At 38.6% G+C, this 14,056-nt stretch overlaps 1 protein-coding gene across 2 annotated transcripts in view; it reads right to left on the bottom strand.

Annotated features, from left to right (window-relative positions):
- Nucleotides 1-3,262: 3,262 nt before the first annotated feature.
- The window catches only part of meis1a (Meis homeobox 1 a), a 33,764-nt gene continuing 22,970 nt past the window's right edge, over nucleotides 3,263-14,056 (bottom strand). Inside the window, exons 9-13 of one of the 2 annotated variants that reach the window (XM_083522831.1) lie at nucleotides 10,781-10,857; nucleotides 7,572-7,630; nucleotides 6,967-7,053; nucleotides 5,586-5,660; nucleotides 3,263-3,401 (exon numbers count right to left, since the gene is read on the bottom strand). In XM_083522831.1, coding sequence (XP_083378957.1) covers nucleotides 5,617-5,660; nucleotides 6,967-7,053; nucleotides 7,572-7,630; nucleotides 10,781-10,857 — 267 coding nt within the window. In that variant the 3' untranslated portion in view covers nucleotides 3,263-3,401; nucleotides 5,586-5,616. Of the gene's footprint in view, nucleotides 3,402-5,585; nucleotides 5,661-6,966; nucleotides 7,057-7,571; nucleotides 7,631-10,780; nucleotides 10,858-14,056 lie in introns of both variants that reach the window. The other variant, XM_083522830.1, reaches the window with a different exon arrangement.

The following is a 14,056-nucleotide window of genomic DNA, read 5'->3' as shown; positions in this document are numbered from 1 at the left end:
ATTGGTCTAAAAGGATGGATTGATTCTCTTCAACCGCAGCCCTCAAAATGGTTCTGGACACAAAGTTTATTTTAAAACTCTCGTTTCTGACGTGTTACGTTTCAATAGAAGCTCAGGTACTTGTTGGCAACTCTACGTAATCAAAGCCACAACCCTTTTAACGTCAACGGTATACCTTATTGGCAGTGGCGTCTTTCAGGCTTTCTGCAAACATTGCTCAGGAGTGGTTTGAGAAACATGTCAAATAGTTCAAGGCCTCCAAATTGAAGCAGATCTTAATCCAGTTGAGTTTCTGGGGGACCAACAAGTCCGATCCATTAAGGGTTCAATTCGCAACCTACAGGAATACTTGAAAAATATGCTTATAACTTTTTCCTGCCGTATATCACAGCACGCTTTCGGAGCTTTTGTGGAGTCCAGGTCTGGACAGGTCAAAGCTGTTTTGGTGGCACAAAATACACCTACATGATGGCTCATCCAAGATCCAACAAAACTGCCGTATAGATTATATTATTAAGTGTTTCTCAGTATTCACACGGCGCAATTTCCCAGGCACCCTACAGGTGGCACATTCGTTCGGCTACAGTGTGCCTTTACCTTCTAGCTCTAAGCCATCAAAGAAAAAAAAGAAAACAGCCATCAGCTACTGAGGTAAAAAGTTTTATGAAAACAGCACACACACACTCTCACACACGAACACACATAGTGCGGAAAATACAGAACACGGTGTACCGATGCAAACCAGAACATTTACAATCATCTTTGTTGCGGGGTTTTGTTTGCGCATCGTTCCTCGTTCAAAAGATAAGCAATGCAGCAGATCCCATAAGAACCGCAAGAAACATCCTTTTTTTTTTTTTTTTCTTGAAACAAAACGCAGATGCGTCCACGGCATGTTTCGTTAAAAAGTAAACATCGTTGCATTTGGTGTTTGCAGCACTACAAAATTATACATTCAACCTTAGAAATTTGCAAGCTTAGTGCCTATGTCATCTAAAATCAAACCGTACCATCAATACAAGCTTTTTTTTGGTAAATTTTTGTGGGTTTATTTTTTTGCAATGTCTTTCTCAAAGCCTTGCCGCTTCTTTAATGTACTTCCACGTTGATCTCAGTGAAGGAGATCCTTGAAATGTGTGCAGGTTCTCCTGCTGCTGGTGAGAAAATAGTTTTTAACTGCTTAAAGGTCACCGTTAAACCTCAAAATGCATATTTTATTCGGTGTGGTTTCAGGGTGAGTTCGAAGCAGCACAAAATTAACCCCCTATACACAACATTGGGACATTTAGCTAAAAAAAAACAGGCCATATGTTTTTTTGCTGGACTATTCAAATGCTCGTAAATCTTACACATGGTGTTGTTTAACCTCGTAATGTCGATTGTAACTTTTACCATCAAGCACCAGAACCAGGCTGGAACAACAGCTTGAAACCTTGATATTTTGGATTACAGCATCAACATCTTTACTAAAGATTTAATGTGCCAAAAGTATGCAACGTATCTACAATCATTTCACACAGGGAGCATTCAAACATAACAACACTGGAGAAACTGCCTTCAGGAATCAGTGTATTGTTACCAGATGCCATATTGCTGTCTTAACGGAGATGATTTCGGTTGGTTGTTGTTCCATCAATGCCCAAATGGTCCTGTAACTATGGAAGACGACCTTGTGACTAAGTATTACGACTTCACAATACTATGGAAGCTGATGCTGTAGCTATGGAATACCTGTAGCTAAGCAGGTTATTGGTGCAACTAAGGAAAACAATCCTGTAGCTAAGCGAGTTGATGCTGTAACTAAGGAACATGATCCTGTAACTTAGCACACGTAGCTAAGTAAGTTGATGTAACTAAGAAAGACAATCCTGTAACTAAGGAACACGATCTCGTAACTAAGAAACATGATCCTGTAACTAAGTAAGTTGATGCTGTAACTAAGAAACGTGATCTTGTAACTACGGAAAGCTGATGTAACTATTGAAGACAATCCTGTAACTAACGAAGTTGATGCTGTAACTAAGGAACATGATCCTGTAACTAAGTAAGTTGATGCAGTAACTAAGGAAAGTTGATGCTGTAACTAAGGAAGACAATCCTGTAACTAAGGAAGTTGATGCTGTAACTAAGGAACATGATCCTGTAACTAAGTAAGTTGATGCTGTAACTAAGGAAAACAATCTTGTAACTAAGGAACATGATCCTGTAATTAAGAGGGTTGATGATGTAACTAAGGAACACGATCTGGTAACTAAGGAAATTTGATGCTTTAACTATGAAACAGAATCCTGTAACTAAGCAGGTTATTGGTGCAACTAAGAAAGTTAATGTTGTAACTAAGGACCATAATCCTATACCTAAGGAAGTGGATGCCGTAACTAAGGTACATGAACCTGTAACTGAGGAACTTGACGCAATAACTGAGGATTTAATCCTGTAAATTAGGGGGCGACTTCTTTAACTAAAGAATTAATAAAGTAAATAATAATAATAGCTAAGGAATTTCCTGTAGCTAAAATCATTAATGCTGTAACAAGGGAAACTCAACCTGAGACTAAGGACATTGATGCTGTACCCACGGTCGTTAATGCTGTAACTAAGGAAGACAATTCTGTAACTAAGTGAGCTGATGTTGTAACTAAAAAAAAATTGATTCTGTAACTAAGTAAAACTGATGCATTAACTAAGGTAAACTGATTGTGTAACTAAGGAAAGTTGATGCTTTACTTAATGAAGTTGATTCTGTAAACAAGGACATTTGATTGTGTAACTGAGGAAAGTTTATGCTGTAATTAAGAAAGTTGATGCGGTAACTAATGAAACTTGATGTTGTAACTAAGGAAGTTGGTTCTGTAACTAAGAACATTGATTTTGTAACTAAGGAAAACTGATGTTGTAACTAAGGAAGTTGATGCTGTAACTAAGGAAGTTGATGTTGTAACTAAGGAAGTTGATGTTGTAACTAGCGAACTTGATGCTTTAACTGTAAGTTTTCTATAGAGGTCATTTTTGAGCCGTTTTTAACTTCGAAACCCTAGAATGACTAAAAACACCAAAAAACATTTGAACACCATGATAAAATAATTTTTCTGAGGGTTAACATTTGAGCGTCCGTATCCTTTAAGGCAGTTCAGTCCTTGTCTTCAGGCCTATAGCAGGTACGGCTGGGAGGAGCAGAGAGGTTTTCTTTTTATGTTTTCTTTTTTTTTGGACTCTTTATGATTGATGTCCCAGTCCTCGCCAGAATCCAGCTGGGGCGGCCATTTTGAACGAAACGGCTGTAACGGCCTGCTGCAGCAGTCCCTGTGGTGGCAGCGAGGCACTTGCATTCCTTAAGCCACGGAGAGGTAATTTATCAGGCTTCTGGGATTTGTAGCGTTGACGATTCGCCATCTTTGGTGCTGTGAGAAAAAAAGAAAAAAAGAAAAGTTAAACCAAAGCAAGCAGCCGGTGTGTTTCAGAGGCAGAAAACAACAGTGTGTAGAGCGTTTCTGGTTTCACTGTCGAACAAACCAGATGATGTTTTCAGAAACTGGGCCGTCTTTCCACTAGTAATAAGAGCCAAACCACGACATTTTCAGCTGTGGGACTTTCCTAATGAGCAGCACGAAAATACAAATAATTTTAGTTCTGGCTTATAGAACATTTTACTACCTGGTCAACACAGACAACGATTACGAGATGCTTAAAACGTTTTAAACACTTTGTGCTAATTATTGTTGTGACATGTAACTCGAATTGAGCTTTTCTCGTGCTTCATTGGTTCTGGGTGTCCTACCAGACAGGGTTAAGGGTACCTTCGCTTCCAAAAAATAATAGAAAAAATACTTGGAAGTTGTTGTTATGGGGACAATATAATTAATATAACAGTTTTGCTATAATGGTTTTGAACTACAAGTGCCATTAACAGGTTCGCACCGAATTAAATTTAATTCAGTTATTCGGTTTATTTGTATGATGCTTTTAACAATGGACATTGTTCCAAACCTTCTATTCATTTTAACAACCTAAATTTGCCCTTATAAATGTATTCCTAATGAATGAGCCAGTGGTGACAGTGGCAAGGACAAAAAACTAGATGGTCCTAGATGGTATGAGGAGGAATCCCTGAGAGGAACCAATCTCAAAAGGGAACCTGTCCTCATCTGGGTGACACTGATTCACACTTTTAATGGGAATGGCAGCCCTCAAGTCTCCATCAGTAAACAGTTGATAACCTCAACAATAATTCATCTATAATGAATATTTAATGTTAGCCAGATGGAGATGTGATCCATTTTGAGTCCCATATAATCACAGGGAATTTTTTTCCCTCACCACCATCACCTCTGGCTCACTTATCAACACTGGATATTCTGTCAGGTTCTTCAAGATTCCATCCATTGTTAAAAAGGCTCTACAAATAAAACTGATTTGAAAGGGAAATCCACAAGAAACAGCTTTAAATACTTTTATATTGAATCGTCTTGGTGAAGCATTTCCAAATGCTATTTTGCTCGACGTTGAACTGTATTTTCTTTGTTCCAGTAAATCACATTTATGAATGAACCTTTAATGGAAAAAACCCATTCATCAGCACTAGTAATAAACACATGCCAGAATGCCTTTGCTAATAGTGGTGCAGTTGGAATGGACTCTCATTATATCTCTACATAAAATAGGGGATGCAGCAGAGCTTTATTCCTTGAGCCCACCTCTTTCTGCCTCAAACTTGTCTTTTGTGCTAAATTTGTATTGTTTATTTTTATTGTTTAACTTTTTTTTTTTGGGAAACACTCCAACACAGAAGAATGAACATTTTGCGCAGCTCATATTTACCAAGAGCACTGATTTGTTTGGAGGGCACTGTACCATTGCGTTGCATTTTAGGAGGTTAAATTGTGCACCCTAATAGGTGTACTCTGGATTTCTCATTATTATACCAGAAATAACCAGAAATGACATTATAGCTGCTCAAGCAACAAGGTTCACTGTGTTCGCATTAAACAATAAAAAACAACAGCTGAGCAAATAGTATGTGAATTTAACAAAAGAGAGAAAAAAAGAAAAAAAAAAACGAGGAGAGCTTACGGAGGGTAAACACTCTCAGCTCAGTGAATTGCATACAGAAGGGGTGGAGGTCATCTGTACAGGCATTGTGGGGCATTATGGGATATGACAGATGTATTTGTTTGAATACAATGAATCACAAAGAGGGAGAGAAAAGCAGCACTCCCGCTGAGGCACTAACAAGTGCTCTCTCTCTCTCTCTCTCTCTCTCTCTCTCTCTCTCTCTCTCTCTCTCTCTCTCTCTCTCTCTCTCTCCAGCTTGTCCTTTCTTTCAGTCATCATTTTTCATTCTGACTCAAAAAAGCTTCTTGTACACAACAGTAAGGGAAAGCTGATTAAATAAACTCCTCTGTCCTAAAGACTTTCCTGTAGTGGAAAAGCAACTGGCTTTTACAAAGCATTAGCAATAGAGACTCCTTTTATTCAAGTTAAATAAATGTCTCCTGGAAATTTCTCTACACACACACACACACACACACACACACACACACACACACACACACACACACACACACACATATAGATATTTGCCTTACCTGACACCTAGGTAGGTGTAAAAGATATTGGTTACATGTAGTGCCACTGACTGTCCATCCCCATCCCTAGTGAACCTGACAGAGAAGAAAGAAAGAAAGAGAGAGAGAGAGAGAGAGAGAGAGAGAGAGAGAGAGAGAGAGAGAGAGAGAGAGAGAAGAAAGAGAGACAGAGAGAGATAAATAGAAAGAGAGAGAAAGAGATAGGGGTGCAGTAATATAATGAGACAAAGAGCGAACAAAGAGAGAAAGTAAGAGAGAAAGAATGCGAGAGGCAGAAAGAGAAAGCGATAGCATTTAGCAGAAAAAGTGAGTGAGAGACAGACAAATAGAGAAATAGAGAAAGTCATAGAGAGGCAAAAAGAGAAAAACAGAGACAGTGAAAGAGAGACAAAAAGATGAAGAAATACAAAGAGGGAAACAGATACAGCAAAAGAGAGATATCGATAGAGACAGAATAAGAAGTTAAGAAAGAGCGAGAGAAAAAGAATAAGACAGAGATAAACAGAGACCCGAAGAGAAAGAGAGAGAAAGCAAGAGAGAGAAAGAAAATCATTCATCGAGTCTCCCATATTAGTATCATTTAAATACCTGTTGTTTAAATAACTGTTTAAAGCAGCGGTGTGTGATATACAGAGCCCCCTGCTGCCTGTTAGGTGAAGTACAGCTGCAATTTAATACTCCTGCTGTATGTTTGCTCCGTGTGTTGCATTTTGAAAAAAAAAGTAACCAACTGTTACTGTTGTAGTAACTGTCCAGCTACTGTTTCTGCTGGAAGCGAGGCTAATAAAATTGCTCTAAAAAGGAATTGCACAGTAAATCGCAACATTTTCTATATATTGTGGCATATGATTCCTAGAGGGCTGAACCATTAAACATTGCTAAGTGCACCTTAAAATGCTAAATATTAATGCATTGTGCATGTATTTGATCCTGTAGATGATCCTGTAACTAAGGAAGTTATAATTACAGCAGGAGTTTATGTTGTAGCTGAGGACGTTAATGCTGTAGCTAAGGAAGCTGGTCCTGTAACTAAGGAAGTTCATGTTGTAAGTAAAAAGTTGATTTTTAACTACGGAAGTTATTAATGTAGCTAAGATAGTGTAGCTTGTAACTAGAGAAGGTAATGTTATGGGTAATTATGTATGTATGGAAACTGATTCTGTAACTAAGGAAGTTATGCTGTTGCTAAGGAAGCTGATCCTGTAAGTTCATCTTGTAACTAGGTTTAACCAGCTTCATTATAATAAACCCGTATCCAGACTCATGACACTGAAAATTTTTAAAAACATGAAAGTGTATCATTCTTACAGGTCTAATTTAGAAAAACATTACACACTACCCCTTTTACACACAGTACAATAACATGCATTGAATATGTCACCTGGAGCTCTAGAGGCCATGTGAGCCTGTCCGTCCAACATGTAGCCTCCCATTGGCTGACTCTCAGGAGTGTACGGCCCACCGTGACCTACTGCAACAACATACACTCCGGTCAGAACGCGTTTCAAAAATCAAATACATGCTTCTATAATGTTCCAACGGTGCATTCCCGTCTCCCCGCTGCCCCTCCCACCCAATCCCATTAGCGTACAGTCCGTATGGGGTTTGTGAGCTGTGTCTGGTTAACTGGCATCAGGGCAGCAGTTCAGACTCACAGAAATGTCTTTGAACTTCCCCGGCCCTCCTCCCCGCCTCAGCCTGGAGCCTGCCCGACCCGCGCCCCCCCCTCACAGCCCATAAACTTTACTACAGCTCAAAAAGACTCAGACAGTCAGGAGGAAAAAAAGAGCAAAAGAGAGAGGGAGAGAGAGAAGGATGAAATATATCACTCGGTTCAGCGATTCGTTTTGCGTCACTTCATAAAGACCCTCAGATCCCTGTAATGTCTTCGGGTTTCTACCAGACCCACTTAGTGGAGGTGTGTGAGAGAGCGCAGGCAGGACACATAGCCTGGGCAGACGTTGGACAGCATTAGCGTGGACTCACCTGCGCGGTTCGACTGATCGATCATTGGCTGGACTATCCTTCTTCTGGCGTTGATGAACCTGCAGAGATGAATACCAGGTTACAGGTCAAATCTCATCTCGTCACAGAAAGAATAATTGAAGGAAACTAATCTTTATCTACTGCACTAGTTGTGTACGCTCTAAATAAATACATGGTTTCTTTAGATTTGATTAACCAACAGGTATACTAATCACAAAGGTGTGCGAGTATGAAGCAATGGATGCACCAAAAGGTCTTCCAAGAACCTTCCAGGTTTTTTTAAAAAGGTTCTACCTGGAACCTATTGTGAAAGTAGAGATCCACTGGATTGTAGCCAAAACAGAATTTGGATGCATTGAGAAAAGAACATCACACTTCAAAATCTCACTCATTACTAAAGTCTAAAAGCAGTCTCTGGTTTCCCTCAATTACAAACAAACACATAGAACATGTAGAACAGTTTTCATGAACTCCTGAATCAACCCCTATTTACAAATAAAACATCTGTATAATGAGTTGTTTCACCAGACAGGATTATTTCCAGGCCCTGGTGCACACCGGTGTCCTCACAAACATGCCATTTTACGAGCATTTTTCCCTATAATTCAGATCCCCTATTATCAGACTTCATAAGACCAGTCGAACCATCGTAACTCTGGGACCATCTGGGTGGGTGGATGGATGGATGGATGGATGGATGGATGGATGGATGGATGGATGGATGGATGGATAGATAGATAGATAGATAGATAGATAGATAGATAGATAGATAGATAGATAGATAGATAGATAGATAGATAGATAGATAGATAGATAGATAGATAGATAGATAGAAATGAAAAGTGAAATTGTGGCATAAATATATAAATAATTTTATATATATATTTATTTGCTTATTGATTTAAATTTTGAGATGTGTCAAATTTTTCGTCTAGTGTTACTCTCTCACACACACACACACACACACACACACACACACACACACACACACTCTCTCTGCAGATACACTGCGCAGGGCTTAGGATGAAAAGGCGGCAGAGAACTCCTTTAATGTCAGGGATGTCAGTTTACAGGCACTGCCTCAGAATGCTTTTAGTATCTATTCCCCTACAGTGCTTGGCCTTTCACCCTTTGACTCTGCGACCCCATGACGTCACACGCTGAGCAGAGGTGCAGCTCTGGTCTTCCTCAGTCTAAAAACCCCCTCGTGACCTATGACCTGAAGGTGCCAGTACCCTGGGTCTGTACATGATTTATGTCCCTACTGTTTGACCTCAGGACACACGGTTCCATTTCCTGTTCTCTTGAAAAAAAAAAAAAAAAGAAAGAAAAAAGCTGGGGTCGTATGGCACAAATGGCGAGCGGTGAACTAATGAAGGTTATGCGCCAGAAATGGGAAGAGCTACAAGCCAAAGTCATTTATGGAGGACAAATGATTTAGATTATTTTTTGGATGGTGTCCTTGACTTTAAATGAAATTAAGAGCATTGATGTAAGAGAAAGAAACGATATTGTTTTTAAAATCCACAATCAAGCATCACTGTTTCTCAAAGTAACTGTTACCTTTTGGATTCACTACATGCACCTTTTTAAGTTTAAGATACAAAGAGTTTTTATACCCATTTTTCTCCAGAGTCCATATCATTGTTTTATTATCATTAAAACTGACCCCAGATCAGCACCATTGTCAATAAATCAGCTCGGTTACGACAAACCACCTGTCCAGTGTCCAATCAGAGCCGAGAACAAAACCCCATACGGTTGCAAATCCTGCCCCCCCTCTTTCATGGGTAAAAGTTTGACCCTTGGCTGACCCCTCACTCCGCTTCGGCTGAGTTTTTACGAGCGCCGGGCTCTGCCTCCTCATCATACACACACCCAAATGCCGCCCACATACACGGCAAGCATGTACCATAAATACAAAGCATGCGGTACATATGCTACGGCTATTCGAAGCGCTCTTGCAGAGACACGAATGAAGGTTATTCACTCAGATACGCCACACACACGCAAGCGTTTTTATGTGCGTGATGCATCATGACTGAAGATCAGAATACACAAGATACATTTCAAGGAAAGGTCAAGTACTGAAAAAAAATACAGTGCATTCATTCAGGTCCAGGTCAGGAATGAAATCATGTGCATTGTTAAGGACACTTGGGCTGCTTAACCTCAGAACTTAAAAACACATGGGTCGCACCATCATAAAACGTCCCCCTGGCCTCATCGTAATGTGGGGTTATGCAGCGGTCAGCCTTTGTGTGTGTGTGTTTAAATAAACCAGTCCAGCTGTTCGCTGTGAAAATTCTGTTTAATTTGACAAGTGCTTGTTTGCACTTCTCGTGCCACCACCTCACCTGTTCTGAAAACGGACCACACTGTTGCCACCATGCAATGGCGCATTTCGAAAAGGTCTGGCAACGGTCTAGACCGTCACCATCACAAACAAAAACATTGGGTTTTGAACTGAACTCGTGTTCTTGAAGTACTTGGAAACGATCTGGAATTCGCTCGTTGTCACCAAGGGAACGCTGATCCGCGATGGAAACGAAAGAATCTGGGATGTTCTGGCAATGTTTAACAAAGCCATCATTTTGAATGACACTGATCACCAAGAGATTGTTTCACTCCAAGAAAATAAATCCAAACGGAGTGTAAAATCTATTTTCAATCTAGAACAATCTGGCAACATTCTAGAATCTCAGTGTCACCAAAGGAACATGGAAAAGAACCTGTGAATTGACCTGACCAACTGAACCATTTGACAACGTCAAATAATTCGCACTATTACAGAGGGAGCTCAGAACTAAAGTGGATAAAATAATCTGGTGCATTTTAATTTCCAATAAAACTTGCATTGTGGATATGGAAAAAATCCAGAATGTCACTGTTGCCTAGAAAATGCAGGACAACAACAACAAAAATCTAGTTGTTGCCAGGGGAACTTGTACAATAGCCAAGAATTCAGAGTTTTCAACTTTGAAATCTAGAATGACTTGGGCACAGTCTAGATCGTCAATGTCACCGTGGGAACGCAAAACTACGACAAAAGAATTCGGTGTGTTCTGTTTGGACGTAAGCAAATAGGTTGAGATATACTCTTGCTAGGCCACTGAAAAACATGGACCAGGACATATAGTAGCTAATTGCTGAGGCTAGTTTAATTATCCTAACACACACAGAACCAGTTTAGCATCACTCTAACTCACCAGTTGTTGACCTGGAGGATGGTGAGACCTGTGTCCTGAGCCAACTGTTTCTTCTGCTCTTCAGAGGGGTATGGGTGCTAACACAAAAACAGAGAAGACACATGGGTTATCCTGGTTTACGGACACATTGTTTGTGTTCACATATACAGCAATTATATGATCATTATTCCATGTTACAGCGTTTTAAATCCAGTCCAAGTTCCTGAAGTCCCTGACATTTTAGGAAACTGGATTAAAGTCAGATCATCAGGTGGCTGATCCCTGCATCTCTAGAGTTAATTCGATAAAATCCTCTCATATAGTTTTTTTCTCCATCTGTGAAGACACCATAGACTAATGCTGAGTCATGTGATAAAATTTTAATGGAAGAATATAAATTATACACAAGGAAGCTGGACTGCTAAAAAAGCAACCTAGGGAACACAGTGGTAAAGAAACATACAGTATACACAGTTTGATAGACAAGACAAATAATCGACCAATAATTGGTGGTGAAAATGATTGGCTGTTCTAGGAGCTTTCTACAGAAGTGGAAAGTAAAAAGTTCAATTACTGAATAAACTGAAGTGAAAACGTCATTAGCAGGAAAAGCAGTGGTGGACGAAGTACAAAAACCATGCACTTGAGTTAAAGTAGAGTTACAGCAGGTAAGATATGACTCCAGTTAAAGTAAAAAGGCTCCCTTTAAACTTTTATTTCTGGAAAAGTACAAAAATATTTCCCTTCAAATGTACTTAAGTATTCAAAGTACTTTTGTTCATTATGGCTATAATGTTCCTATTAATTATTTTTATCACAAAAATCAACTCTGTTCATGTGAAAAGACTCTGAAGTTGCTCTTAACACACTGATCTATTAATAGAATGATATAGATGCTCTATACACTGATTGGTGGATTGCTCATAAATAAAAAGGAACGACTGATTTCACAAAATGTAGTTGAGTAAAAAAGTAAATGATTTGACTTTGAAATGTAGTGAAGTTAAAGTAAAAGTCTCCCCAAATGGAAATACTTCAGTAAAGTACAAATACATGAAAAAGCTACTTGAGTACAGTAACGAAGCAGACTTACTTTGTTACTTTCGAAAATAACTAGTAACTAGTAATTTCTTTTTAGAAATTAGAATCTCATTTAAAAACACATATGTGTCTTTTTGTTCATGCTGATAGTGTAAGCATCGTTGACCCATTGGCACAACATGCCAAAACCTTCTGGTCATTTTTATTAGCGAATTCTTCGATTTTCAGATTTACGACCTTTTTTGGACATTCGAACATAGTGGGTTTTTTACTACACCCACAAAATATCAAAGAGGAATTTAGAAATTTGTTTTGCCTTATAAGCAGAGAACACACACTACAGCGAAAAACAAAAAAAAAATTCATTTCTTTTTAATTTTGTACTAGAGACTAAATAAGGTCACTTTGAGTGTGTTTTTTACAAGATAGAAAGCAGATTAATCACTAAAAAGACATTTAGAGTTGAAACGATTCCTCAAGTAACTTGAGTTATGCTAATACAAAAATGCAACAGGGCAAATGATTTGCCTCGATGCTTCGTTTAGCACTGTGTTTCCCCACGGACCATTATTACTGATGCACCACACACTAAACTTTGGAACGCTCTGGACAGATAAACACTATAAAACCCGTTTCCACACATCAAAAAAGGTTTGGCTAATTCCAACTTTTTTCTTGCAATTGCAACTCTTTTTAGACAGTCGGCCAGCATCACCCCCTCTGTAGTGCGAGAACGCTTTCCAGATGGAAAATGAAGTGGGCTACAATCATTAGAATCTCAGGGTATCAAACTAAACTCTCCATAGAACAGATAAATAATGACCATATCTGGGCTGTGCAATAACTGTGCAATAACACTAATTTAAACCATGCAATATTCCCTAAGGGCAAGATGATTGAAAGCTTTATTGGTTGTCTCTTTTTCTTTTGTGTTTATATACTGTGATGTAAATACTTGTATTGTGTCTCTACTTTTTATATGTTTGCCCATTTCTTTTCTTTGCTGCTGTAACACAGAAATTTTCCCACTGTGGGATGAATAAAATCTTATTTTATCTAATCTTATGAAGCAGAGAAGGCCTCGTTTATACACCACAACATGGTTACTGGTGGATGCACCAAAAATGTTGGATGTTTTTACAAGAAATGCCTTTATTTGTGAGAAAGGCAGAATTTTGAAAAATAAATGCCGAGTTGTGAGAAATAAATGCAGAATAAAAAATAAATGCAGAATTTTGAGAAATGAAGGCAGAATTGTGAGAAAAAAGTAGGCATTAAGCAATAATGTTATTTTTATGTAGCTGAAACGGGCTTCCATACAACACAGAAAAAGCTGCAGAATTAAAAATGGAGGAACGAAGAAAAAACAACGAGGAGCGAGAAAAACATTCAGGCCACAACAGAAAGTTTTAAAAGTTTGGTATAATTTCAAACTAAAACAAAGAAAACAATGTACAGTGTGTTTACAATTTCAAAGGAAATTTGAAATAGATTTTTTCTACTTTAAATTATTTATTTTTGGTAGTTTATATATTGTGCTTTCATAAAGAAAAAGTACTTCATATATGATTACTCGATTAATCGATGGAATAATTCAGTCGACTAGTAAAATAATCGATAGCTGCAGTGCCCTTAATGTCTTCGGGCCATTAGTATGAACTGGTCGTTAATTATTGTGTGTATTTGCTAATTCTATGCTAAGAATCAAAGAAATGTATTGTTGGAGAGGTTACATGAAAGCTAAGCTAACAGAATATTAAGGCTAGCTGTGATAATCAGCCTTGCTAATTTATTTTAGCTGAGGTACTGCTGAGGTAGAGTTGGTGAGTAGAGTCTCTCCGTTTTGGAATTCGGTCCACACTGAGACGGCGTTTTTTGTCAACGAAAAATGTTTTGAAAAACGCTCTCCAAAGTGGATACATTTAAAAACTCTGTTTTTGCGTCACAGTGTGGATGCATCTATAGTCATTGACTCACTGTTTCAAAGAACCAGAAAGTATTTAAGCACCAGGCAGAAATGACGCAGGTCAAACCGTCTTACGTTTTGCTCATTTCCAGTACAGGAATGTAAACGTTTTCAAATGTTACAGTGTAAATGAGCAACTTTTGGGAAACGATTAAAAACGACAGTGTGGACGGAAACGCCGTTTTCAAATGTATCCGTATTAGTGTAAAACGTAGCCAAAGGATTTGTGTGATTTAGGAATTTATATTTTTTGAAATTTATACTTTCTCAAATTGTTATACAAAAAAAGC

Source organism: Silurus aristotelis (genome assembly GCF_946808225.1).
Source record: "Silurus aristotelis genome assembly, chromosome: 20".
NCBI lineage: Eukaryota > Metazoa > Chordata > Actinopteri > Siluriformes > Siluridae > Silurus > Silurus aristotelis.
This window is presented reverse-complemented; position numbering and strand designations above follow the sequence as displayed.